Below are 24,619 nucleotides of genomic sequence, written 5' to 3'. Positions count from 1 at the left end.
ATGGAGTAATGGCAGATATTTTAAATCAATATTTTACATCTGTCTTCACAATGGAGGACACTATAAATATCCAAAGATAACTAATACACAAAATGCTAATGGGCAGAAAGATCTTGTAACAGTTTCTATATTGAGGGGCAAAGTATTTGACAAACTCATGGGACTAAAGACAGACAAGTCACCAGGATCTGATGGCCAGCATCCAAGGGTTTTGAAGGAATTGGCTGCAGAGAGAATGGAGGCAGTGGTCAAAATATTACAGAATTCAATGGATTCCAGGATTTATTCCAGCTGATTGGAAAATTGTTAATGTGGTGCAACAAAGGAGGCTGACAGAAAACAGGAAATTGTAGACCATCAGTCGTTAGGAAAATTCTAGAGTGGATTATTAAGGAAAAAATAGCAGGGCGTTTTCAAAAAAAAACTTAACGATCAAACGGAGTCAGTATAGTTTTGTGCAAGGGAAATCATGTTTAAAAAATTTGCTAGTTCTTTGAGGATATTGCAAGCAGAGTTGATAAAAGGGAACCAGCAGATGTAGTGTATTTGGATTTCCAGAAGGCATTTGATAAGCTGCCGTATAAAATATGACTGCACGAGATAAGAGCTCAAATTATTGGGGAAAATGTTTAAGCATGACTAAGGTGGTCACAATAGAGAGAATTAGGATTAACTGTTTTTTTCCAGGTTGTAAAGATGTAATTGGTAAAGTGCCATGAGTATCAGTCCTTTGGCCTCCACTATTTACTATCTATTTAAATGATGCGAAGGAGAGGGACAAAGTGAAATGTAACCAATTTGCTGATGATACAAAACTAGGTGCATGGACATATTATGAAGAAGACATAAGGGACCTGCAAGGAGATATAGATAAGTTGTCAGTGGTCAAAAACTTAGCAAATGGAGTTTAATTTAGGAAAACATGAGATCATGCATTTTAGTAGTAAGAATTAGAAGGCAAACTACTATTCAAATGGAGGAGGATTCCAAATTATGGAATGTAGAGGTATTGTGTTCTTGTACATAAAATACAAAGAAACGTGCTAGAAGTAACTAAGGAAGAAGATGGAATTTTTGCATTTCTTGGTAGAGAGTTAAGGTATAAATATATGGATGTCTTGTCACAACTGTACAGGGTACTGGTGAGATCTCACACCTGGAATACTGTGTACAGTTTTGGTCACTGTATTTAAAAAAGAATGTATTGGAGCCAGTTCAAAAGAGATTTACTTGGCTGATTCCTGGGATGAAGAGGTTGATTAATCAAGTATGGTTAAACAAGTATGCTTTTATAAGTCAGTTTGGAAGAATCTAAGATGATCTTATTGAAACACACAAGATTCTAAGGGGATTTGATAGGATGGATGTTGAAGAGATGTTTGCTCTCGTGGGGAATCTGCAATAGACATAGTTACAGAATAAGGGGACACTCATTTAAAAATGAGATGCATTGGATTTCTTCACCCAAGGCTGAGTGAGTGTCTGGAATGCTATGCAAGAGGGCTGAAGGGGTAAAACCATGGAAAATATTTAAAGAGCATGTAGATATTTGAAGTATTGGAGAGTTGAGCGCTATAATAAGCTGGCGTAAAGGAGAATCAAGGCCACAGGCAAATCAGCCACGCTCTTCTTGAATGGTGGAGCAAGCTCGACAGGCTAAGCACCTTGTCCTTCTATTTCTTATGTACTTAGCCTTCTTCATTGAGCATATTGAAAATAATTTCATCATTTTTAAAATCACTAAAGAAGTAAAGGCAGATTTTTAAAATCAAACCTGGCACATTAATTTATTTTCTCTTCGAAAATGCATTTGGATAAGATAAGTATGCATTTTATTTTCTTTTAGAGTAAAGTTAATGGCTGAAGGCGAGTTGAAAGATATGGAAAACTTCTTCTCTTCCCTTCAGAATGTTTTCAGTGGGACAGAACCAGCAGTTCACAAGACTAGTGTCATAGGTATGTAATTTTAATCTTATTTCTTATCCCTGTAGTCAATAGTCTTTGTTTTATAATCAAAACAGTGTGGATTCAGGCCCTTCGGCCCAGCAAGTCCACGCTGACCCTCCGAAGAATAACCTACCCAGACCCATTCTCCTACATTTACCCCTGACTAATGCACCTAACCTACACATTCCTGTATACTATGGGCAATTTAGCATGGCCAATTCACCTAACCTGCACATCCTTGGATTGTGGGAGGAAACGGGAGCACCCGGAGGAAACCTATGCAAACATGGTGAGAACGTGCAAACTCCACACAGACAGTTGACCGAGGCTGGAATTGAACCCAGGTCCCTGGTGCTGTGAGGCACAGTGCTAACCATTGAGCTACCGTGTCGCAATAGTTTCTGGCCTACACCACTGTATATAATTTTTGTTCATCTAATTTTTAGCTGGAAATTATTTTCATTTATCTTCATGATATTTATGTTCAATTTCAAAAAATAATTATTGTGGGTTTCAAAGCAATCACAGCACAAGTTACAAAGATCTGTAACCATCACAAATAGTGCATTTCCCTTATGCCAAACTGCATCAGTAATACAGTTGTACTTATGTAGCACGAAATCACAGCATTTGATTAATTTTCTATATTTGTTCACGGGATGTGGCGTCGCTTCCTACACAGCATTTATTGCCCATCCCTAATTGTCCAGAGGGCAGTTAAGAGTCAACCACATTGCTGTGGATCTGGAGTCACCTGTCGGCCAGACCAAGTAAGGATGGCAATTTCCTTCCCTAAAGGACATTAGTGAACCAGATAGGTTTTTCTGACAATTAGCAATAGGGTCATGGTCATCATTAGACTCTTGATTCTAGATTTTTTTATTTGTTAATTGAATTCCAATTCCTCCATCTGCTGTGGCGGGATTCAAACCTGGGTTGCCAGAACATTACCTGGATGACCAGTCCATTGACAATATCACGAGGCTAATGCCTACCATATTAATTCTTTTTGAAGAAAAGAATGCAGAAATGTTTTAATACATACTATATCTCCTAAAGTCTTTCTTTATCTTCTTTGCCTTGTGAAGGTGTTGTTTTAGGTATTTAAATATGTTGGTAGCAAGTGAAAGAAACAGCAACTTGATTATCATTTAAATTTCAAATACCTGCTATTCTGGATAACAACAGATAATAGTGGATAACTTTAAACTTTCTGGCTGCCCATTGGGCTTCATTAGGTAAGATAAATCATTGTCAGAACAGCTAATGTACAACCTGATATTTTGCATTCAAGCAACTCCACTCATCTGTCCAACTCCAGTTGTTACATACCTAAATTTTGTTCTGACACGAGTCACATATTACCAGACATTCACAGTTTTCTTGATTCATTTTGTGTGTAATGATGGATAGATACTTTTGAAGTAAGATAAATTCTGTTGTTTGGTGTACACATTTTATGTGCACAATGCCATAAAGCTTTTTTCTTTTTCTGTTTTATTAATTACACTCTTTTTAAGAAGGAAAGCCACTAAGTTTGTAAGATTTTGAAAAAAAGGATAATTGTCAAATGATGATTCATGTTGAAGTATTCCTTGTTTCCTTGCCCAACAGCATGTGAGATAAATTCCCTTTTTAGTAACATAGACAAGTTAATAATTTGACCTTCAGTTCTCTACTAACTGAAAGGTGGTTGAGAATCTTTCTAAATATCAATCCCGTATAGAGAGGTTCTCTGCTTGCTTTTCCCTGGGACTGCTCCTTCCAAAACCAGAATGTCTACAATCTAGAAGGAGAAGGACAGCATACACATTGGAAAACCACCACCGCAAGTTTCCCTCCAGGCCGTCTTGATTTGGAACTATATCACCATGATTTCACTGTTGCTAGGTCAAAATCTAGGAGTCCTTTCCTAACCACACTCTAAGCACTGCAACAGTTTAAGGAGGTAGCTCACCATCATTTTCTCGAAGTAAATAGGAACAGACAATAAATACTGGCTCAGCCAGTGAAGCCCACATCCAATTAATGAATAAAAGCATGCAGTGAAATGTCAACTCAGTAGTTGAACACTGGAATTCTTGGCTCCAGTTGCTGAAATTGGCTGCACTGGGAGTTGAACCCATAACTTTCCACCTTAAAAGTTTGTATTTTACCACCAGGCCAAATATCATTCCTGTCATGTGAGTTTCTAGCAAAGCTTAATTTATAATGATTACTTTTACTGTTATATATTCTATACTAATTATCATGATGTGGAATAGATTGAAGTCTCTGTGTTTATTTTGTTAATGAGTTCTTATGCTCCTTTAGGTTTGTTCTTGAGGCACATGATCTTGGCTTACAACAAACTGTCCTTCAGTCAAGTTTATAAGCTTTACACAGCTTTACAGCAATATTACCAAAACTACGAAAAGATGTCTTCAGGGACTGGAGAAAGGGAAGACACAGATATGGAATTAAACTCTTTAGATTTAGAAGGAAAGATGGAAAAAGAGGAACTGGATTTTCCAATAAGGTAAGATTCATTGGATCATGTTAAAGTTTACAGACACTTTAAGGAGAGAATAAAAACATGGCAGGAAGGCACCCTATTTTCAACGAAAAGCATTATTGCATTTTTAAGATTTTTCTTTTCTTTTTTGCTTTCTAGACCAGAAAAAGTCTACCATTTTCTACAATATTGGGGAGCCGATGAATTGATGTTGGCTCTGCATACTGCATATTTCACAGTACATTGGATTTCCATTCTTTGGAGTTTAAAAGCATTGAAACTGTTACTGAAACATACAAGACTTTTAGGGGGCTTGTCAGGGCAGATATGGAGAGATTGTTTCCCCTTGTGGAAGATTCAAGAACCAGAGAGTATATTCTCAGAGTAAAGGTTTGTCCATCTAAGACAGAGGATGAATTTCTTTCTGAGGGAGTGAATTTTTGGAAATTGTTACCATAGAAGACTGTCAAGGCTGTCATTGACCATTTTCAAGGCTGAGATAGATTCTGAATCAAAGTGAAAAGGCAAAGAAGTGGAGTTGAGGGTTATCAGATCAGTTATGAGCTCAATTACAAACCAAACTTGGTCTGTTTCTGTTCCTCTGCCTTTCTGTCTGTCAGTATTTCCATTACTGAATTTCCTATCAATGCTAACTTGAGGATGGCAACTGACCAGACACTTGATTGGATCAGCCTTGTAAATGCAAGAGCAAGTTAGAGGTGTGATATTCTGTGGTGAGTACCTCATCTCCTCACTCCCCAAAGACTGTCCATCGTTGATATGCAAGGTCTAAGTGAAAAGTGTGCTGTTGTGTTCTTCATTTGTTGGGATGGGTGTAGTTTCAATGACATTCAAGAAGCTCAATATTATACTGGACAAAGCAGGCCAATGATTGGCATTCACAACCACCTTATCAATGTTCCCTCCTTCAATTAGCCAGATAATTAGCTGTAGAAATACTGCAGTAACACATTGAGGCATCTTGGACATCACTTTCCAAATTTATGACCTCTGTCACATAAAAGAACGAGGGCAATAGGTGTTTCGTTATCATCTTTGACGGCAACAAGGGATGGAGATCAAATGCAAGCTCTGCTAGCATGTTTCATGAATATATTTTAAAAAATCTGTCCTGAGCAGGTAGCTAACTAAACTATTGAGACTATTATATTTGGTGTGTTTTGTAGATCTTTTGCACAAGATTTTTTGGGTTATAATTCATCTGCTTGACAACCTAGGATTTTTCTAATCAGTTACAAAGGAGAAGGAAGAACAAATAACAAAGATTGCGGGAAGCTATTTTCACTGTTTCTTTGTTTCTTTTTATGAAGTCTTTACCTTCTTAAATGAAACCTGAGGGACCCAAGTTATTAGCCAATTTTTATAATCAACCTGTTCAAAGATGTTATTACATACCTCTAGAGCAGGTGGGGCTTGAACCTGGGCCTCCTAGTCTGACCATTGCATCGTAAGAGCGCCCCTCCAAGGTTATTAGTATCAAGAGTTCTACTTAATATCATTAATTGGCATTGTGAGAGTGAATCCCTAACAATTCCAGTTTGAATATGACACTTAAGCAGTATAGTAGTCTACTGATCTTTCAGTTTGTTTCAAAATTAATGTGTGTAGGAAACTAGTTATGTATCATATCAATGTAGTTTCTTTACTGAATAGTTATATCTGATAACAATCCCATCTTGCTGTAATGTGTCCTCTGTTGGTATACTTTTGGTAGTGTGATTTGCAAAGGCTGGACAAATTCAAATGTCTTCTCACCAGCCTGAACCCTTAGCTCTTTCTCTTGGTAACTGCTGGTCACTTCCCAAAAGCACAGTCTAGTAGGTAAGAAGAGGATTTTTCACTTTTCCATGTCTGATGACTGGATCTTATTTCATTCATCCTTCTAAATTTCTTTTTTTTTCTGGGTTGAGCCAAATTCACTTCACAAGTTCCTGCTACTTGCATGTCCTTTTTTTTTAACCCCCATTGCTGTTTCTTGGACCAGTAATATGTACATAATTAAAAAGAAACTCTTAAAGTTCCATGATTGATGCTGCCTTATTGTTTGACAGGGATGAAGAAGGTATTGATAGAGGACCTCTATCCCAGAAACAAGCAGAATATTTCCTTGCTCAACAGGTATATATCTTTTTTTTTTAAGTACTGACTCTTGGCTGATCTGTATGTTGGGAGAAAGTGAGGACTGCAGATGCTGGAGACCAGAGTTGAAAAATGTGGTGCTGGAAAAACACACCAGACCAGGCAGCATCCGAGGAGCAAGAGAATCGATGTTTCGGGCATAAGCCCTTCTTCAGGAATTGGATTCCTGCTACTTGCATGTCCTTTTTTTAACCCCCATTGCTGTTTCTTGGACCAGTTTCTTGGATTAGATTCCTGAAGAAGGGCTTATGCCCGAAACGTCGATTCTCCTACTCTTCGGATGCTGCCTGGCCTGATCTGTATGTTGCACAAGTGGAGGCCAGGGATCATCCGAGTCTGTATGTGTCAATACCACCCTTACTGTTAAATATGAGATTAACTGCTGCAACAAAAATAGAAATGGCTGGAAAAGCTCAGCAGGTCTGACAGCACCTGTGAAGAGAAATCATAGTTAAAGTTTTGGGTCCGGTGACCCTTTCTCAGAACTGATGGTAGCTACAGAGCATAAGAACTAGCAGCAGGAGTAGGCCATTTGGCCCTTCGAGCCTGCTCTACCATTCAATAAGATCATGGCTAATCTTTTTGTGGACTCAGATCCACTTACCTGTGCTCTCACCGTATCCCTTAATTTCTTTATTGTTCAAAAAACATCTATCTTAGCTTTAAAAATGTTTACTGAAATGGCGTCAACTACTTCTCTGGGCAAGAAATTGCATAGATTTAAAACCGGAGTGAAGAAGTTCCTTTTCAATTCAGTATTAAATCTGCTCCCTCTAATTTTGAGGCTATGCCCTCTTGTCCTAGTTTCATCTGCCAGTGGACACATCCTCTCTACCTCCATCTTAGCTATTCCCTTCATAGTTGTGAACAATGAGTGCAGTAGTCTAGGTTAAAGAACAAAGAAAACTTACAGCCCAGGGACAGGCCCTTCGGCCCTCCAAGCCTGAGCCAATCCAAATGTACTGTCTAAACCTGTCGGTCAATTCCCAAGCATTTGTATCCCTCTGCTCCCTGCCTACTCATGCATCTGTCCAGATGCATCTTAAATGAATCTACAATGCCTGCCTCTACCACCTCTGCTGGCAACCCTCTGTGTGAAGTACTTACCGCATGTATCCCCCTTAAACTTTCCACCTCTCACTTTGAAAGCATGACCTCTCGTTATTGAATCCTTTACCCTGGGAAAAAGCTGTCTCTATCCACCCTGTCTATACCCTTCATGATTTTGAAAACCTCAATCAGGTCCCCCCTCAAGCTCCTTTTTTCTAGTGAAAATAAACCTAACCTACTCAACCTCTCTTCATAGCTAGCACCTTCTATACCAGGCAACATCCTTGTAAAGGTTGTGTGAAGTGCAGGTAAAATGTTGCTTCACCTGGAAGGTATGTTTGGGCCCTTGGATACTGATGAGGGAGGAGCTAAATGGGCAAGTGTTATACCTTCGGCGATTGCAGGAAAAGGTCATGTGGGAAGGTGTTGGGAGTGAAGGAAGCATGGACCAGAGTGTTCCTGAGGGAATGGTCCCTGTGGAAGGCAGAAGTGACGGCTAATGATCTTCTGGATGTGGAAGCTGGTGAAATGGTAGGTAAGGCCAAGGGAAATTCTATCACTGTTACAGGAGGGAAGAGAGGGGGTGGGGGCCGAAGTGTGGGAGATGTGTCAGACCCAGTTGAGGGCCCTGTTAGCACCGTTGTTGGGGAATCCTCAGTTGAGGAAGAAGGTTGACATTTTGGAGGCTTCCTTGTCGAAGTTGGCATCATCAGAACATTTGCGACAGAGGCAGAGGAACTGGGAGAATGGAATAGAATCTTTATAGGAACAGGGTGCAAGGATGTATGGTCCAGGTACATGTGGGAGTTGGTGAGTTTATAGTGGATATTAGTGGCCAATCTACCCCTAGAAATAGAAACAGAGATGTTGAGGAAGAGAGGAGTCAGAGATAAACTGCTGGTCAGACAGAGTATAACATGTTCTGGATCAGTGGTGCTGGAAGAGCACAGCAATTCAGGCAGCATCCGAGGAAAGGCAAAATCGACGTTTCGGCAAAAGCCCTTCATCAGGAATAAAGGCAGAGAGCCTGAAGCGTGGAGAGATAAGCTAGAGGAGGGTGGGGGTGGGGAGAGAGTGGCATAGAGTACAATAGGTCAGTGGGGAAGGAGATGAAGGTGATAGGTCAGGGAGGAGAGGGTGGAGTGGATAGGTGGAAAAGGAGCTGGGCAGGTCGGACAAGTCCGGACAGGTCAGGGGATCGAGTTTCTGGAGGTTAGAAGCTAGGATGAGGTGGGGGAAGGGGAAATGAGGAAACTGTTGAAATCCACATTGATGCCCTGGGGTTGAAGTGTTCCGAGGCGGAAGATGAGGCGTTCTTCCTCCAGGCGTCTGGTGGTGAGGGAGTGGCGGTGGAGGAGGCCCAGCACATCCATATCCTCGGCAGAGTGGGAGGGGGAGTTGAAATGTTGAGCCACTGGGCGATTTGGTTGATTGGTGCGGGTGTCTCAGAGATGTTCCCTAAAGCGCTCTGCTAGGAGGCGCCCAGTCTCCCCAATGTAAAGGAGACCGCATCGGGAGCAACGGATACAATAGATGATATTAGTGGATGTGCAGGTAAAACTTTGCATGTGGAAAGCTCCTTTGGGGCCTTGGATAGAGGTGAGGGAGGAGGTGTGGGCGCAGGTTTTACAGTTCCTGCGGTGGCAGGGGAAAGTGCCAGGATGGGAGGGTGGGTCGTAGGGGGGCGTGGACCTGACCAGGTAGTCACGGAGGGAACGGTCTTTGCGGAAGGCGGAGGGGGGGGGGGGGGGGAGGGAAATATATCCCTGGTGGTGGGGTCTGTTTGGAGGTGGCGGAAATGTCGGCGGATGATTTGGTTTATGCGAAGGTTGGTAGGGTGGAAGGTGAGCACCAGGGGCGTTCTGTCCTTGTTGCGGTTGGAGGGGTTGGGTCTGAGGGCAGAGTGCGGGATGTGGATGAGATGCGTTGGAGGGCATCTTTAACCACGTGCGAAGGGAAATTGCGGTCTCTAAAGAAGGAGGCCATCTGGTGTGTTCTATGGTGGAACCGCTCCTCCTGGGAGCAGATACGGCGGAGGCGGAGGAATTGGGAATACGGGATGGCATTTTTGCAAGAGGTAGGATGGGAAGAGGTGTAATCCAGGTAGCTGTGGGAGTCGGTGGGTTTGTAGAAGATGTCAGTGTCAAGTCGGTCGTCTCTGATGGAGATGGAGAGGTCCAGGAAGGGGAGGGAGGTGTCAGAGATGGTCCAGGTAAATTTAAGGTCAGGGTGGAATGTGTTGGTGAAGTTGATGAATTGCTCAACCTCCTCGCGGGAGCACGAGGTGGCGCCAATGCAGTCATCAATGTAGCGGAGGAAGAGGTGGGGAGTGGTGCCGGTGTAATTACGGAAGATCAACTGCTCTACGTAGCCAACGAAGAGAGAGGCATAGCTGGGGCCCACACGTGTGCCCATGGCTACCCCTTTGGTCTGGAGGAAGTGGGAGGATTCAAAGGAGAAATTGTTAAGGGTGAGGACCAGTTCGGCCAAACGAATGAGAGTGTCGGTGGAGGGGTACTGTTGGGAATGCTTGGCCTCCTCCACCGCCGCTCCCTCACCACCAGACGCCTGGAGGAAGAACGCCTCATCTTCCGCCTCGGAACACTTCAACCCCAGGGCATCAATGTGGATTTCAACAGTTTCCTCATTTCCCCTTCCCCCACCTCATCCTAGCTTCTAACCTCCAGAAACTCGATCCCCTGACCTGTCTGGACTTGTCCGACCTGCCCAGCTCCTTTTCCACCTATCCACTCCACCCTCTCCTCCCTGACCTATCACCTTCATCTCCTTCCCCACTGACCTATTGTACTCTATGCCACTCTCTCCCCACCCCCACCCTCCTCTAGCTTATTTCTCCACGCTTCAGGCTCTCTGCCTTTATTCCTGATGAAGGGCTTTTGCCCGAAACGTCGATTTTGCCTGTCCTCGGATGCTGCCTGAATTGCTGTGCTCTTCCAGCACCACTGATCCAGAATCTGGTTTCCAGCATCTGCAGTCATTGTTTTTACCAGAGTATAACGTGTGTTTTCTGCTCAGAGTTTCATTTCTATTTGCACTCCATAAATTCCAACAAGACTAGGGGGCAGCACGGTGGTTCAGTGGTTAGCCAAGGTCCCAGGTTCGATTGGGCGACTGTCTGTGTGGAGTTTGCACGTTCTCCCCGTGTCTGCGTGGGTTTCCTCCGGGTGCTTTGGTTTCCTCCCACAGTCCAAAGATGTGCAGGTAGGTGAGTTAGCCACGCTAAATTGCCCTTGGTGCTAGGTGCATTAGTCAGAGGGAAATGAGTCTGGGTGGGTTACTCTTCGGAGGGTCGGGGTGGACTGGTTGGGCTGAAGGGCCTGTTTCCACACTGTAGGGAATTTAATCTAAGACTAATTACTTGTTCTCCTTATGCAGCCAGTCAAGTTCTCACCCAATTATTCCTTCAATTAAAGATTAGATTAGATTACTTACATGTTCAATCAATAACTGTTCCCTAATTTCATTAGATTTCGGGCATTTCTGTTATAACAGATCCCTTTTATTTTAATATAAAGTAGTGAAAACAAACTACAAACTGATAACATATTGTGCAGAATGACATTATTTTTCCACCTTATTAAGTGAACATTAGGGTTCCAAACAATCTTTTCAAGTATTTTTAATGTATTCTTAGAGCTTGCTCCTTTCTTCGAAAGCAATCAGATACTGCTTGAAGTTTTTCCACTCTCCAGTAGCTTTTAAAAATGCAACATTGATCCTCAATCTTTTATCATACGTGCATTTTGTCAACTCTATTATTCTCATTGTCACTTGTTGTCAATGTAGCACTCAATAGGTGTTGCTGCTGAATCCCTTGTTAGAATTTCTTCCAAGATTTTTGCTAAAAAGAATGCCATGTTGATCTCCTCAACAAAAGCAAGATCTTCTGCCACAAAGCTACTTTTTACGACAATTCCAATCTTTTTAACTTTTTCTAATTAAAAATACTTGGATAGCAATACCTATCCAATCTGCCTGGTTTCCAGTTCAAAACACTTAAAAGCCAAGATGCCTGACTTTCAATTTTGAATTCTGCTTTAAGCCCATTTACCCCAATGTTTTCAAATTCTCTGCTCTCATTCCACAAAAAAACTACATACATTAGAAGTATGTCTGAAATCTATCCCTGACATATCAGTAAAATGTGGCAACACCTGTAGTCAACTGGAGATAGCTCAGTTTTAATGAAGTTTACATGACTGAGAGAGACTACGATCCAGAGGCATCATTAGGCTATTTACACATTAATGTCCAACGTGATGCCAGTGCTTTTGATATCTCTTTTGGAGAATGAAGAATCACTTTCCTTTTGAGCTGATCTCCCTGCAGAAATGCAGGTTTAATATCAATTGTTCTACATTCCAATTTACTGTATTTGTTGTTGAAAATTTTCTAAATACTTCAAAACCTCATGCCACATCCAGGGCTTCCAAGAGGAGACCTCTTTCCATCCATATCTATTTATATGATGGGGTTGGCTGCCATGTACTGGTTTACTACCTCTACGTACTGCAGTTCTGTCCACCTTTGTCATTCTTGCTGTTTGTTAACTTTGTCTAATTTGTTTGTAGCCACTAAGACTTCTTGGGGTTTACACTCCCGGTGACATTGGTCTGTACTATATTCCTTGACCTTGTTAAATTACATTCTCTATCTTGCCTTCTATCGTTTTCAAGACTATTACTGTTTGACCTTTCCCTCCTTATTAATATGATTCCTTTCAACAGTTCGTGATCTCATTCCAGGGGTATGTTTGCTCCCAGAGATGTTTTCTTGGTTTCTGACTTTTTCCTTAATATTCCTAATCTGTGGCCTTAACCTTTTGCCCCTTACCTGTACATTGAGCCAATTTTTATATTTTCTTGTATCCTTCCCTGTTCCATTTCTCTATTTACTAGTCCTTTCTGGTAAATATTTGACTTTGGTACCTACTCTCAGCTCTTTGGGACTGAAAATCTCAGTTTGATAATCAGAACTTATCAGTCTGTCATCTGACAAACTGTCACTTGGAATAGTTTGATCCTCATAGTTATGCAATATTTAGTCATGAGAGGTAATGGTTCCTTGTTACTTTCTCCATAAATCTTTCAGAATCTGCAAATTTGTAGTCTCTACCCAGAAACCTTGAGAAGTGTACGTGAGCAATCTGGTTCCCAGGCTGTACAATCATTATTTTTCCATCTTTACAAATAACCTTTCCCAGGAGCTCCCCTTTTTTTATGATAACCAATGTTGCCCTGATTGAAACTGGCTTCCAGTGATTGTACACTATGTCTTAAAGCTTACCAGCTTTTTTCTAAGACTTTGGCTTGAATGAAAACCTTTCTGCCTGCATGCAATGTGTTCAAATATTCCAAAAAAGGTAAAGCTGCTTCTAATCCCTTCCCAAACTGAGGGCCAATCACTTATTATGAATGAGACTTTAGGATTTCTGCCAAAAGCTAGCTGAACTAGATAATATCCTCCGACCATCTGCAGTGAATTCTTAGAATAGATATCATCCTCAAAGCTGAAACTGATGAAATTCTCAAATTCCTTAACAATGTTCTAACCCTACTTACTTATTCAGGCTGTAGGTCACATTTTACCCAGTCTGATATACACTATAGATGTGCATCTGCTGTCAATTCTGCACAAGTGAAAAATTCATATTAATCACTGGCCTGAAACATCTATAACTAATACAATGCCCTCTTTTGATCTATATCTCCATCATAATCTTCCGAATATCCCATTTCTTGTTTAATTTTGAACACATTGTTATATGGTTTGAGACAGTTCTTGGTACTTTGAATTATACTTAAGACATTGATGTACCACATCCTAGGCATTTCTGCACTGCAGGTTTTCATTGCAAGTCCTAGATTTTGCTTCTCAAAATGGTCAAAAGCATTTCTATCCTGCATTTCTCTGTAAAATTTCTTTCTTATTGTTGCCTGTGACCAAATCTAGACTGTTTTACCAGCTGATTTAAAAAAAAAATGGAGGACACAATTTTGTCATATGGCTGATTATCCATTTGTACCATAAAGCTGTTGCAAAGGAATGCTTTACGAATAATTATTTTTAGTGCTTCTGACATTTGTTCTGGTGGTGTGTGTCTATCTGTAAATTCAACACCTGTCACAACTAGAAGTCTGTCTGAACTCAATACTTTGGCACAGTCTAATACCTTAAATGCCAACAGAGATTGGGAAATATCCAGCTAGAATTTCTATGGTCTTGTTTACATTTTAATGGATTCCATTACATATTCTTCTATTGCACTGTCTTCACCTTTTTTATAAAATTTATGAAAATCTAGTACAGGCATCTGCACATTAAGTAAGATGGATATATTTGCATATTTTCAAAAAGGTAAGTGGAGCTTCTTTTAAAAGTTCTCATTTGTCAAGTGGTGTCCAAACATTGCATTTATTTCTGTAGCATTATTTCTTTTAAAGAATGCATTCTCACGTTGCACCATTGGAGATGCAGTTAAACCTCTCAGGTTCATATAAAGACAAGCAGAAAATTCTGCTCGTGTACTAGCCAACATTTAGCCTGAAACCAACACTTGCAGACAGATCTCTGATTACTTAATTGATTGTACTGGCACTGTGCTGTGTGCAAATTGGCTGTTGTATTTCTTGCATTATTACAGTGATAATGCTTCAGAAGTACTTCAGTAGTTGTAAAGCATTTTGGGACACCTTGAGATCACGAAAAGTGCTGAATAAATACAAGTCCTTTAAGATTTTGAGGTTTAACACCTTGTAAACATTCAGTGTAGTAGTTTCGCATCCAAATCAATTCACCTTCATTTCAATATTATGTACTTTTTCCCCTCCAATGTATTCCATGACTTTTCTCCACAGATACATTAATTCAAAATTATTAAAGTTGGAAGCCAAGAAGTTATGATATTCTGCTTCTGAGAAAAATGTAGTCATTAATGAGTCCCGTATTAGATCAAGAAGCACACAGTGACTATTTCTGGGTGTAAGGTATCAATTTCTGAATACATACCTCCCACATTGATGGTTGACTTTCCTGTTACAACTAAAAATCACTTCTTTTTCTGTCAGTTTAAGGATGTCCTGTGGATTATCTGAGTATTTATTTTTCTGATTGCATGCAGGGAAAGGGTTGCCGGATGGCACTAAGACATAATGTTCATTTGGAAAGCTGATCCAGATACTGCACTGCAACAATTCTGATTTTGTTCTGCCACTCCTTGATATGATATCTTCTGAAGTGTAAAACATAGGCAACAAAGGATAAAATAATAAATAAAGTGAAGACTTGAAATTTTCACTCTCGTTTTAAAATTCCTCTATGGCCTCCCCCTGCTCTGTTTTGGTATCCTGCACTAACCTTTAGCAGCTCTGATTTTAATCATTTCCTCATTGGTGGTTGTGGAATTCTATTCCCCCTCTCTCTCTGTCTCTCCTTACCATGCTCTCCTCCCTTAAGCCATTCCTTCAAAGCATCCTTGTTCAAAAAAAAAACTCCCCTTAAGTAGTCTATTGTCAAACTTATCGGATATGCCTTGGAACAGTTTCCCAAGGACAAAATCTTTCTCTCCGAAGCAGCAATAGGGAAAGTAGTCAGGTTTGTTTTAGCTATTAGCAGAAGGTTCTGCTTCTTAAAGGTGTTATTTTAATGCCAATTGTTTGCCATTAATGTGATTATCAACAAAATCCATCACTGTTGTTTGTAGCTCACAACCATTTAAATTTCACTTCTAATGCTCTGGCAGAGAATCCCAAAGATTCCCAACCCTGCAAATAAAAAGATTTCTCCTCATCATCATGGGATAAATAGCATTCTCCTTATTTTTAAATTGTTCTCCCTAGTTATAGACATCTATTCATTTAAGTATTTTGTAAGATTCAATGAGAGAGTCTCTCATTCTTCAAAGCTGCAGAGAACACACACCCAATTTTTCCAGTCCAGATGCAGCTTAATTTGGATAAGTGTGAGTAAAACAAACAAGGGCAGGACTAATACAATTAATGGTAGTGCCCTGGGTAGTGTTGTAGAACAGAGAAACCGAGGGTTCAGGTGCATAATTCTTTGGAGTTTGCATCACAGGCAGACAGTGTGGTTAAGAAGGCATTTAGCATGCTTGCCTTCATTGCGTATAGGAGTTGGGATGTCATGTTGAGGTCGTACAGGACGTGGGTGAGGCTTCTTCAGGAGTATTGCATGTAGTTCTGGTCAGAATCATAGAGATGTACAGCACAGAAATAGACTCCTCAGTCCAACTCGTCCATGCCAACCAGAAAACCTAAATTAATATAGTCCTGTTTGCCAGCGTTTGGACAATATCCCTCAACCCTTCCTATTCATGTACCCATCCAGATGTATTTTTAAATGTTGTAATTGTACCAACCTCCACCACTCCCTCTGGCAGTTCATTCCATACAGGCACTACCCTGTGCGTGAAAAAGTCCCTTAGACCCCTTTTAAATCTTTCCCCTCTCACCTTAAATCTATGCCCTCTATTTTTGGACTCCCCTACCCTGGGGAAAAAGCCCTTGACTATTCATCCTGTCCATGCCCTTGATGACCTTATAAACTTCTATAAGGTCATCCCTCAGCTCCTGAGAAAATAGCCCCAGCCTATTCAGCCTCTCCCTAAAGGAGAAACCCTCCAACCCTGGCAATATCTTGTGACTCTCTTCTGAACCTTTTCAGGTTTCACAACATCCTTTCTATAGCAAGGAGACAAGAATTGAATGCAATATTCTAAAAGTTGCCTTACCAATATCTTGTACACATGCAACATGACCTCCCAACTTCTATACTCCATGCACTGACCAATAAAATCAAGTATACTAAATGCCTTCTTCATTACCCTGTCTTCCACTTTTAAGGAAGTATGAACCTGCACCCCAAGGTCTCTTTGCCAACACTCCCCAGGATGTTACCATTACAAGTCCTGCCCTGATTTGCTTTACCAAAATGTAGCATCTCACATTTATCTACATTAAACTCCTTCTGCCACTCCTCCGCCCATTTGTTCATCTGATCAAGGTCCCATTGTACTGAGGTAACCTCCTTCACTGTCCATTACACCACTAATTTTGGTGTCATCTGCAAACATTAACCATATTTCCTATATACGCATCCAAATCATTTATATAAATGACAAGCAATGGACCCAGCGTCAAACCTTGCAGCACACTACTGGTCACAGGTCTCCAGTCCAAAAAACAACACTCCACCACTACCCTTTGCCTCCTATCTTCAACTGAATTTTTTATACAAATGGCTATTTCTCCCTGTATTCCATGTGATCTAACCTTGCTAACCAGCCTAGCATGCAGAACTTTGTCAAATACCTTACTGAAGTCCATCTTGACAACATCCAGCACTCTGCCTTCATCAATCTTCTTCAAAAAATGTCAATCAATTTAGTGAGATATAATTTCGCACACATAAAGTCATGTTGACTATCCCTAATCAGTCCTTGCCTTTCCAAATACATGTCAATCCTGTGCTTCAGATTCCCCTCTAACAAGTTACCCACCACTGACATCAGGCTCACTGGCCTCTAATTTCCAGTTGTTAGATACTGATCTCACAATCCTCCTATGTTAATCTTATTCTGTTCTCTGACAAAATTGGTCACTTGATCAATCCTTGACTCTTCCTTTTAAAAAAAGTTGTATCCATTTCCAAGGTAGTTTAGGAAAATAAGTAAGGGGGTTCTAAATGCTAGTTTCTAGACGAGACAGAAAATATTAGTTTTAGGCAATATTTCTTAAAAAGGTCAACTGTTCTACTTATCTGCTGTGCTGAAGTAGTAAGTTTATTGGAGAAAAATGCCTGTTGGAATGTGATGTAAGTAATTCCCAGAGAGACCACATACATGTAATGTAAATGAAATGTTTAATATTGACTTTGAATCACAAGCTGTACACTGGTTTAAATTGTCCTTGACCAATATAGAGAACACGTTGAGACTTATGGTCATTCTGAAATAGAGATAATCTTCTTTAAGTATAGAATTAAATTCTGCTTGGCATGCATTTGAAGTATTATCTAATAGTATGATGTCACCATTGGCTAGTTTATCAGCTTTGCTTGTACAAATTGACAAATGTGGTTATTACATTTTATAGGCATCGCTGTTGAAAAACAATGAAAACAAGGCTCTTTCACCAGCTACTCTACAGAAAGAACTAAATAATTTACTCAAATTTAATCCTGATTTTTCAGAAGCTGTAAGTATTTGAAGTCTTATTGTGTGTAAATTAGATTCATATTTCTTACAACTCAACATTTGTAAAAGTCTTTAAAAGTTAAAAAAGTAAATCAGCTATCATTAATGATGCTTTATGATGCTCATTAACAAAGTAATTCACAGAGTAGTTTGCTCCCAACTTCTGCCATAAATGTTGAGTGGATGGTTCATCTTGTCCTCTTCTAGAAGTCCCCTCAGAACAGACCTCCGAGTCTTCAACCAATTTGATTCTCTGAATGTGATATCAAGAAATGGCCAAAGGTGTGCCACTACAAAAGATATGGACCTTGACAACATTCCAGCAATAGTACTGAAGACATGTTCTCCAGAATTATCCACACCCCTAACCAAACTGTCCTAATCCAGTTACAATATTGGCATCTATCCAGCAACGCAGATATGGCCCGACAAAACGAACAAGGGCAAATCCAATCCAGCCTCTTTTCACCTCATTAATCTGTTCTCCGTCATCAGCAAAATCGGAGAAGGGATTGTCAGCAATGCTACTAAGCAGCACATCATCCTGCTGATCGATGCTCAGTTTGGGTTCCACCAAAGCTGCTTGCTTCTTAACTGATTATAGCCTCAGGCCAATCGTGAACAGAAGAACGTAATTCTAGTGATGAGGTGAGAGTGACTGCTTTTTACATCAAAGCAATATTTAACTGTGTATGACATCAAGGAACCCGAGCACAACTGGAGTTGGTGGGAATGCCGATGGGATGGCTTTCTGCAGGTTGGAGTTATGTTCAGCACAAAGGAAGATTATTGTGGTTGCTGGCAGTCAATAGCCTCAGTCCCAAGATATCTGTGCAGGAGTAACTAGGCGCAACCATCTTCAGCTGTTTCATTAATGAACTTCCTTTAATCATAAAATCAGAAGTGGGAATGTTCGCTGATTATTGCACAATGTTCAGGCACTTTTTGCACCTCCTCAGATACTGAAGCATTTTGTTTCCATATATGCCAATACCTAAACAACTGTTAAGCTTGATCTAATAAGTGGTAAGTAACATTCACATCACAAAGTGCCAAGTGATCATCTACAACTAGTGAGAATTTACAATCTTTCCTGAACATTTAGTAACCTTCAAGGAGTTCAGCACCTCCCAGAATAAAGCTTGCTTGGCATCCCATCCATCACCTTTTAATGTTCATTCCCTGGTGTGCATTAGTGGCAGAGTGTACCATTTACGAGGTGCAGTGGAGCAATTCTTGCAGCCTGTCTAACACCACCTTACAAACCCATGACCTCAACAAGTTAGGACCAGGGTAGCAGATTCACAGGGACACCACTACCTCCAAATCACATACCATCCCCTAACTTGGAACTGCAGTTAGACTGTAATCAGTCAGATTCTGATAACTTAAAACTCCAATTGTGGCAAAATTATCAGCTGTTCCCACTGTCAGAATAGGAAACCCAAGAACTGGGTGTCTGTAATAAGCCGAAGTTCTAGTCTGATTAGCTGAGCTGTTGGATGTTCATATGACTGAGCCAAACAGCCAGAACGAAGTTTGATTAAACTTGTGAGACGGTTTAAAGTACTGTTAATTGGAAATGAAGTGAAGTTGATAAAGCAGAACCACAGTGGGAGGCAGTAAGTGGCTATCACTAACGAATAGGAGATTTCACTATGGAGTTTGTCAGCCATTATGAAGCAAAAGGTGAACATCTTGGAATAGTTTGACTGTTTGCCTCCAAGGAAGAGGGTGAGAATGGCTGCCTGTCCTAATGTTTCATATGTCTGATAGATGGTTCTAAGCAACTGGAGCAGATAACATTCACAATTCTGCAATAAGTGGAAGTAGTCCTTGCAAAGAGGCTGGATCACAAAGGGTTCATCTGAAGGATGATGGAATGAACTCAAAGCAAAGCACAGAGTCATCTTCCAAGCAATAAGCACTGAGGATGTGGCAATTGTTCGTGTTTTGGACACTTGGACTAGTTTCTAGGTGAACTCGTCTTACTTGGGCACTATACTTGTGAGATGAACAAAAGAGTCAAAGTCAACTTGCAATTCCATGCAGTTTTATTCACAAAATGCAGTGGAGATAAAAGGCTCCATTTGGTGTATATTTAAACCTGCTTTTGAGATTAAACACTAGATTTTTACTTTAGTTATTTTATCAAACACAACATTAAGTCTTTATTGTAATACTAATATAACAACTGCTGGCAAGCAGACTAGTACCAGAAACTACCAACGTAGGTAAACTGGCCAGACCATGCAGTCGGCTGTGATGAACTTGGTGAAGGTTGGTCATCTTCTTTTTGTTTCCAGGTAATTGGGGCTCTGCTGCTGGTCCAGGTCCAGTGTTTGCTGAGGGAATGGCCAACAGTTGACCCTTTCCATCCCTCCCTGCTACATCTTTGCAGAATGGTTGGCTGAGGGCCAGAGAACAATTGATTTTCCAGGTCAAGGCCAGGATGTCCAATGGGAACCACGACATCCATCCTCTGATGTATCAAGGGCATGTCTCCCTCTCCATGCATAGACATGGCAGGAACCCTGGCTCCCAATACACACTCCTAATACACAATACAGTCTGACTTTCCAGGCCAAATCTGTATTTATCCTTGCCTGCCTTTGTCTTCTGTGGATGCTTTGGTGCTTGACCTATCCTGAGAGTCCCATCAGCTCTGTCTGCTCATTCAGACCCTCATCTATCTGGCCATACAGTTATGGCAGCAATGACAAATAATTAGCTGCAAAATAGTGTTCGCGCATCCTGAACACATATGTACCAAAAGACATTTTTGACATGGATAAAACTGGAAATATTTACTGTCTTTTACCAGACTACTCTTTATATATTTTATGTTTAAACATAATGGTGGAAAACAAAGCAAGGGACATGTCTCTGCTTTGGTTTGTGCTAACATAGATGGCACCAAAAAGGTGGTTCTTTGTTGGAAAAGTCTAAGAAGTCATGTTGCTTTGCAAACGGCAAGTCACTGCTCATGCAGTATGATGTTAATAAAGCCCCTTGGGTGTCCTCCAATATTTTTTTGAGGCATGGATCTAGAAAGTGGACAAAATAAAGTAACAGGGAGAAAGTGAGGACTGCAGATGCTGGAGATCAGGGTCAAAAAGTGTGGTGCTGGAAAAGCACAGCCAGTCAGGCAGCATCCGAGAAGCAGGAGAGTTGATGTTTCAAGCATAAGCTCTTTATCAGGGATTGAGGGGAAGGTAGATGTTAGGACCAATAAGTTAGAAAGGAAGGTCAGGCAGATGTAATAACAGAAAAAAAAGGAAGATGATCACCATTATAGTCAACTGCCCCTCGCACCAACATTTGCTGACCTTTAAGGTTGAGCTGACAGTCTTGTTTCCCAAAACAAAAGCCAGTGATCAGGGTACTTAGGAGCCTAATAACCAATTACCAACATTACCTGATCTTTCAGGTTGTTGAGGTCATCGATAAGAAGCAGAAATACAACTCTTGAAGAACGGTGAAAGATGGTGAGGATGCCATAATCACCAAATGCTTTCATAATACTAGGTTTAAATGCACTACGACTATATGGTGAAGATGCCATAATTGAGGAGGAGCAGGTGTGGCCACTAATCCGATAATGGAACTCTTTTCATTGCCTATAGGAGGCCAACATGGAATTTAAAATGAAGACAACTAGGGAAATTTGTACCGAGATGTCTGCACTATTTAATTGACAGATGAGGAATTCATGGAAATAGTATATTCTTCAAACAGAGTCTGAACCAGCTATGATCCTAATGGATCACACCTACCTGCTTCCTAAGCTGAGCTACACAATTCAGAATGTTGCACTGTAGCACACAAATATGGAAAATATATTTGACTGCATTATTACCTGGCGGCATATTTAGCCCTAATCCAAAGACCACTTGCCAAGCGTAAGAGAATTATTGAGTATTTCCAAAGCTAACTCAGTGTTTTTCCATGTGTTTTATGGTGCAAAGACAGCCTATCGTAAGTTGTCAACAATTTGAAAAATAGAGACTTCTTTCATATGTTTGTTGCATCACTGTTTTCCTTTTCTTTCGACTTAGGAATGTGTTCATAACTGAATCAGGTTACATAGGGGCTTCCTTGAAACCCTGAATTTTTGAGGGTATGCATCCTGGCATTTGTCCTGCTATTTACTGTATATCACTTCTCCTCCATTGTCACAGGATCAAAATCCCATGGTGGTTCAGTGGATAGTATTGCTGCCTCACAGTGCCAGGAACCCGAGTTCAGTTCCACCCCCAGGCAACTGTCTCTGAGTTTGCACATTCTCCCTGTGACTGTGTAGATTTCCTCTGGGTGCTCTGGCTTCCTCCCACAGTCCAGAGATGTGCAGATTAGGTGGATTGGCCATGCTAAATTGCTCATAGTGTCCAGGGATGTGCAGGGTTGGTGGATTAGGCATGGGAAATATAGAGTTACAGGGATAGAGTAGGAGGGTGAGTCTGGTTGAGATGCTGTTTGGAGGTTCATTGTGGACTCAGTGGTCAAATGGCCTGCTTCCACACAGTAGAGATTCTTGTGATTCTATGAAAATCCTGGAACCCCCTTCCTAACCACTATTGGTAAACTTAGACCACCCTCCATCATGGACTGCAGTGCTTCTAAAAGCCAGTTTATGATACCTTCTTGAGACCAACTAAAGATACCCACATCCCATTAACAAATCAAAGTAGGTAAATGTTGACAATGTTATTTAGAAATTTCATGCCATTACTTTACTGATATATATACATACAATATGTGATTACATTTTCCAAGCGCTGTAAATATTAAGTTTTAATATTTTATAAATTATGGAGTGATAACTGAAAATATTTCTGCTTCTAAAGTAATTTGGGTTTTTAAGTTCTATTAATTTTAACTGATTAAATAAATTTTGATCTGTGGCTGTCGCATTTTAATTCAGTGACAGTCCTTGATGACCCTCTCTCTCCCTCACCAGAACTTAATTGTGTCAAAAGACAATAAATTAAATGGACAGTATTTCTCATAAAGTACCTTGAAAATGTGTGTGCAATTTAATATACTTTAATAAATGTATTATTTTGTATATGCATTTATGTTGTGATTCCAGCATTATTTGAGCTACCTGAATAGCCTTCGTGTACAAGACTATTTCAGTGCTATGCACAGCCTGCTTCATTATTTTGATCGGTTGATCCTTACTGGCAGTGATAGCAAAAGCAGCGGAGAGGATGGATTTGGACGAAGTTTACGATATGCAGCACTCAATCTGGCTGCTTTAAACTGTAGATTTGGCCATCAGTGAGTATCAAGTTTGATTGTAGTTACTGAGTCCGTGTTAGAGGGCAGCACGGTGGCTCATTGGTTAGCACTGCTGCCTCACAGCACCAGGGACCTTGGGTTCGATTCTCGCCTCGGGCGACTGTCTGTGTGGAGTTTGCACATTCTCCCCGTGTATGCGTGGGTTTCCTATCACAGTCCAAAGATGTGCAGGTCAGGTGAATTGGCCTTGCTAAATTGCCCATCGTGTTAGGTGCATTGGTTGGGGTAAATATAGGGCAGGGGAATGGGTCTGGGTGAGTTACTCTTCGGAGGTTCACTGTGGACTTGTTGAGCCAATTGGCCTGTTTCCATATTGTAGGGAATCTAATCTAATCTACATGAGAATGTTTTAATTTCTGTATAAACTAAGATTCCCTAAATAAATTAACAAAGTTTTGCAGTAGTACATAACTATTGGAGGCAGGGTGCAGCACTAATTTAGATATCTCCAGTATCACCCTCCATATTAATTTCAAACATTCCTCTTCATTGTAGCCAAAAAACATTGCTAAAACAGGCATGTTGAATGCTTGAAGTATTCCCGATTATGCCTGTAACAGGGGAAAAATGATTGTGCTAAAAAGTGACTTGTATAATTCTTGCTGGACCATTAGATTGATGGCACTCTTTTTTTACATTGGTACAGCTATTTTTAAAAGGTAGTACAAATTTATGGGTTTTAACAGCAAGGGGTCCCCTGGAGCTAATTGACATTGGAGAATCACTTTCCAAGGTCTTTCTCTAATATAATTGGGATATTTAGAGTATTGCTAATGCTATTAAATAGCATGTGCTTTTGCTTTCTGATGATCTGACTTTTATATCTTTGTATTTGCAGTGAGCAGGCCCAGTTTGCTTTACAGGAAGCTATTCGTATTGCACAAGAATCCAGTGATCATGTTTGTTTACAGCACTGCTTGGTAAGGAGTCTTAACTTAGTCTTCACATTATTTAGTCTTTAGTGCATTTCTACTTTTTTGATGCTCTGAAACATAAATCTTAATTTTGATATTTGACACTTAGTTCTAAGTTCATCACACTAATCATTGCTTTGTTTCTAGAGTTGGCTCTATATACTAGAGCAAATGAAAGGATCTGATAATGCAGTTCTTGTTGAACATTCTGTGAAAAAGGCTGGACAGCTTGGCTTACCTGTGAGTAATTTTGCTTCCTAGAACTAGATACTAGTAGAGCATAAACATTTAGTAAAATATTAATTAATTTTCTTTGTGAATAATAAAATTTGTAAATTTGTAAATTCCAAAAGATCATGGTCTTAGGGGAATTCAAGTCTACACTTTTAAGTGAGAACTCTATTTAAGTTAACCAAAATCCATAAAACATTCATTACTGATTATTAGCACAATCCATATGTATACAACCTGTTCAAACTTAATTAACTCTCTTATGCCTATCACTTAATCCCTCAT

The 24,619-nt window shown here is 40.4% G+C and overlaps 1 protein-coding gene across 2 annotated transcripts in view; it reads left to right on the top strand.

The window, feature by feature from the left end:
* The window catches only part of anapc5 (anaphase promoting complex subunit 5), a 61,641-nt gene that overhangs the window by 7,830 nt on the left and 29,192 nt on the right, over positions 1-24,619 (top strand). For both annotated transcript variants that reach the window (XR_015761263.1, XM_043715731.2), the window contains exons 3-9: positions 1,847-1,956; positions 4,261-4,465; positions 6,514-6,580; positions 17,785-17,886; positions 22,978-23,168; positions 24,028-24,109; positions 24,251-24,343. Coding sequence is in view for 1 of the 2 variants with exons in the window: in XM_043715731.2 (XP_043571666.1) it covers positions 1,847-1,956; positions 4,261-4,465; positions 6,514-6,580; positions 17,785-17,886; positions 22,978-23,168; positions 24,028-24,109; positions 24,251-24,343 (850 nt within the window). In the remaining variant the exon portion in view is untranslated. The remainder of the gene's footprint in view (positions 1-1,846; positions 1,957-4,260; positions 4,466-6,513; positions 6,581-17,784; positions 17,887-22,977; positions 23,169-24,027; positions 24,110-24,250; positions 24,344-24,619) is intronic.

Source organism: Chiloscyllium plagiosum, unplaced genomic scaffold, assembly GCF_037043375.1.
Source record: "Chiloscyllium plagiosum isolate Xiang-an unplaced genomic scaffold, Cpla_swu_hap1 HiC_scaffold_24, whole genome shotgun sequence".
Classification (NCBI taxonomy): domain Eukaryota; kingdom Metazoa; phylum Chordata; class Chondrichthyes; order Orectolobiformes; family Hemiscylliidae; genus Chiloscyllium; species Chiloscyllium plagiosum.
This window is presented reverse-complemented; position numbering and strand designations above follow the sequence as displayed.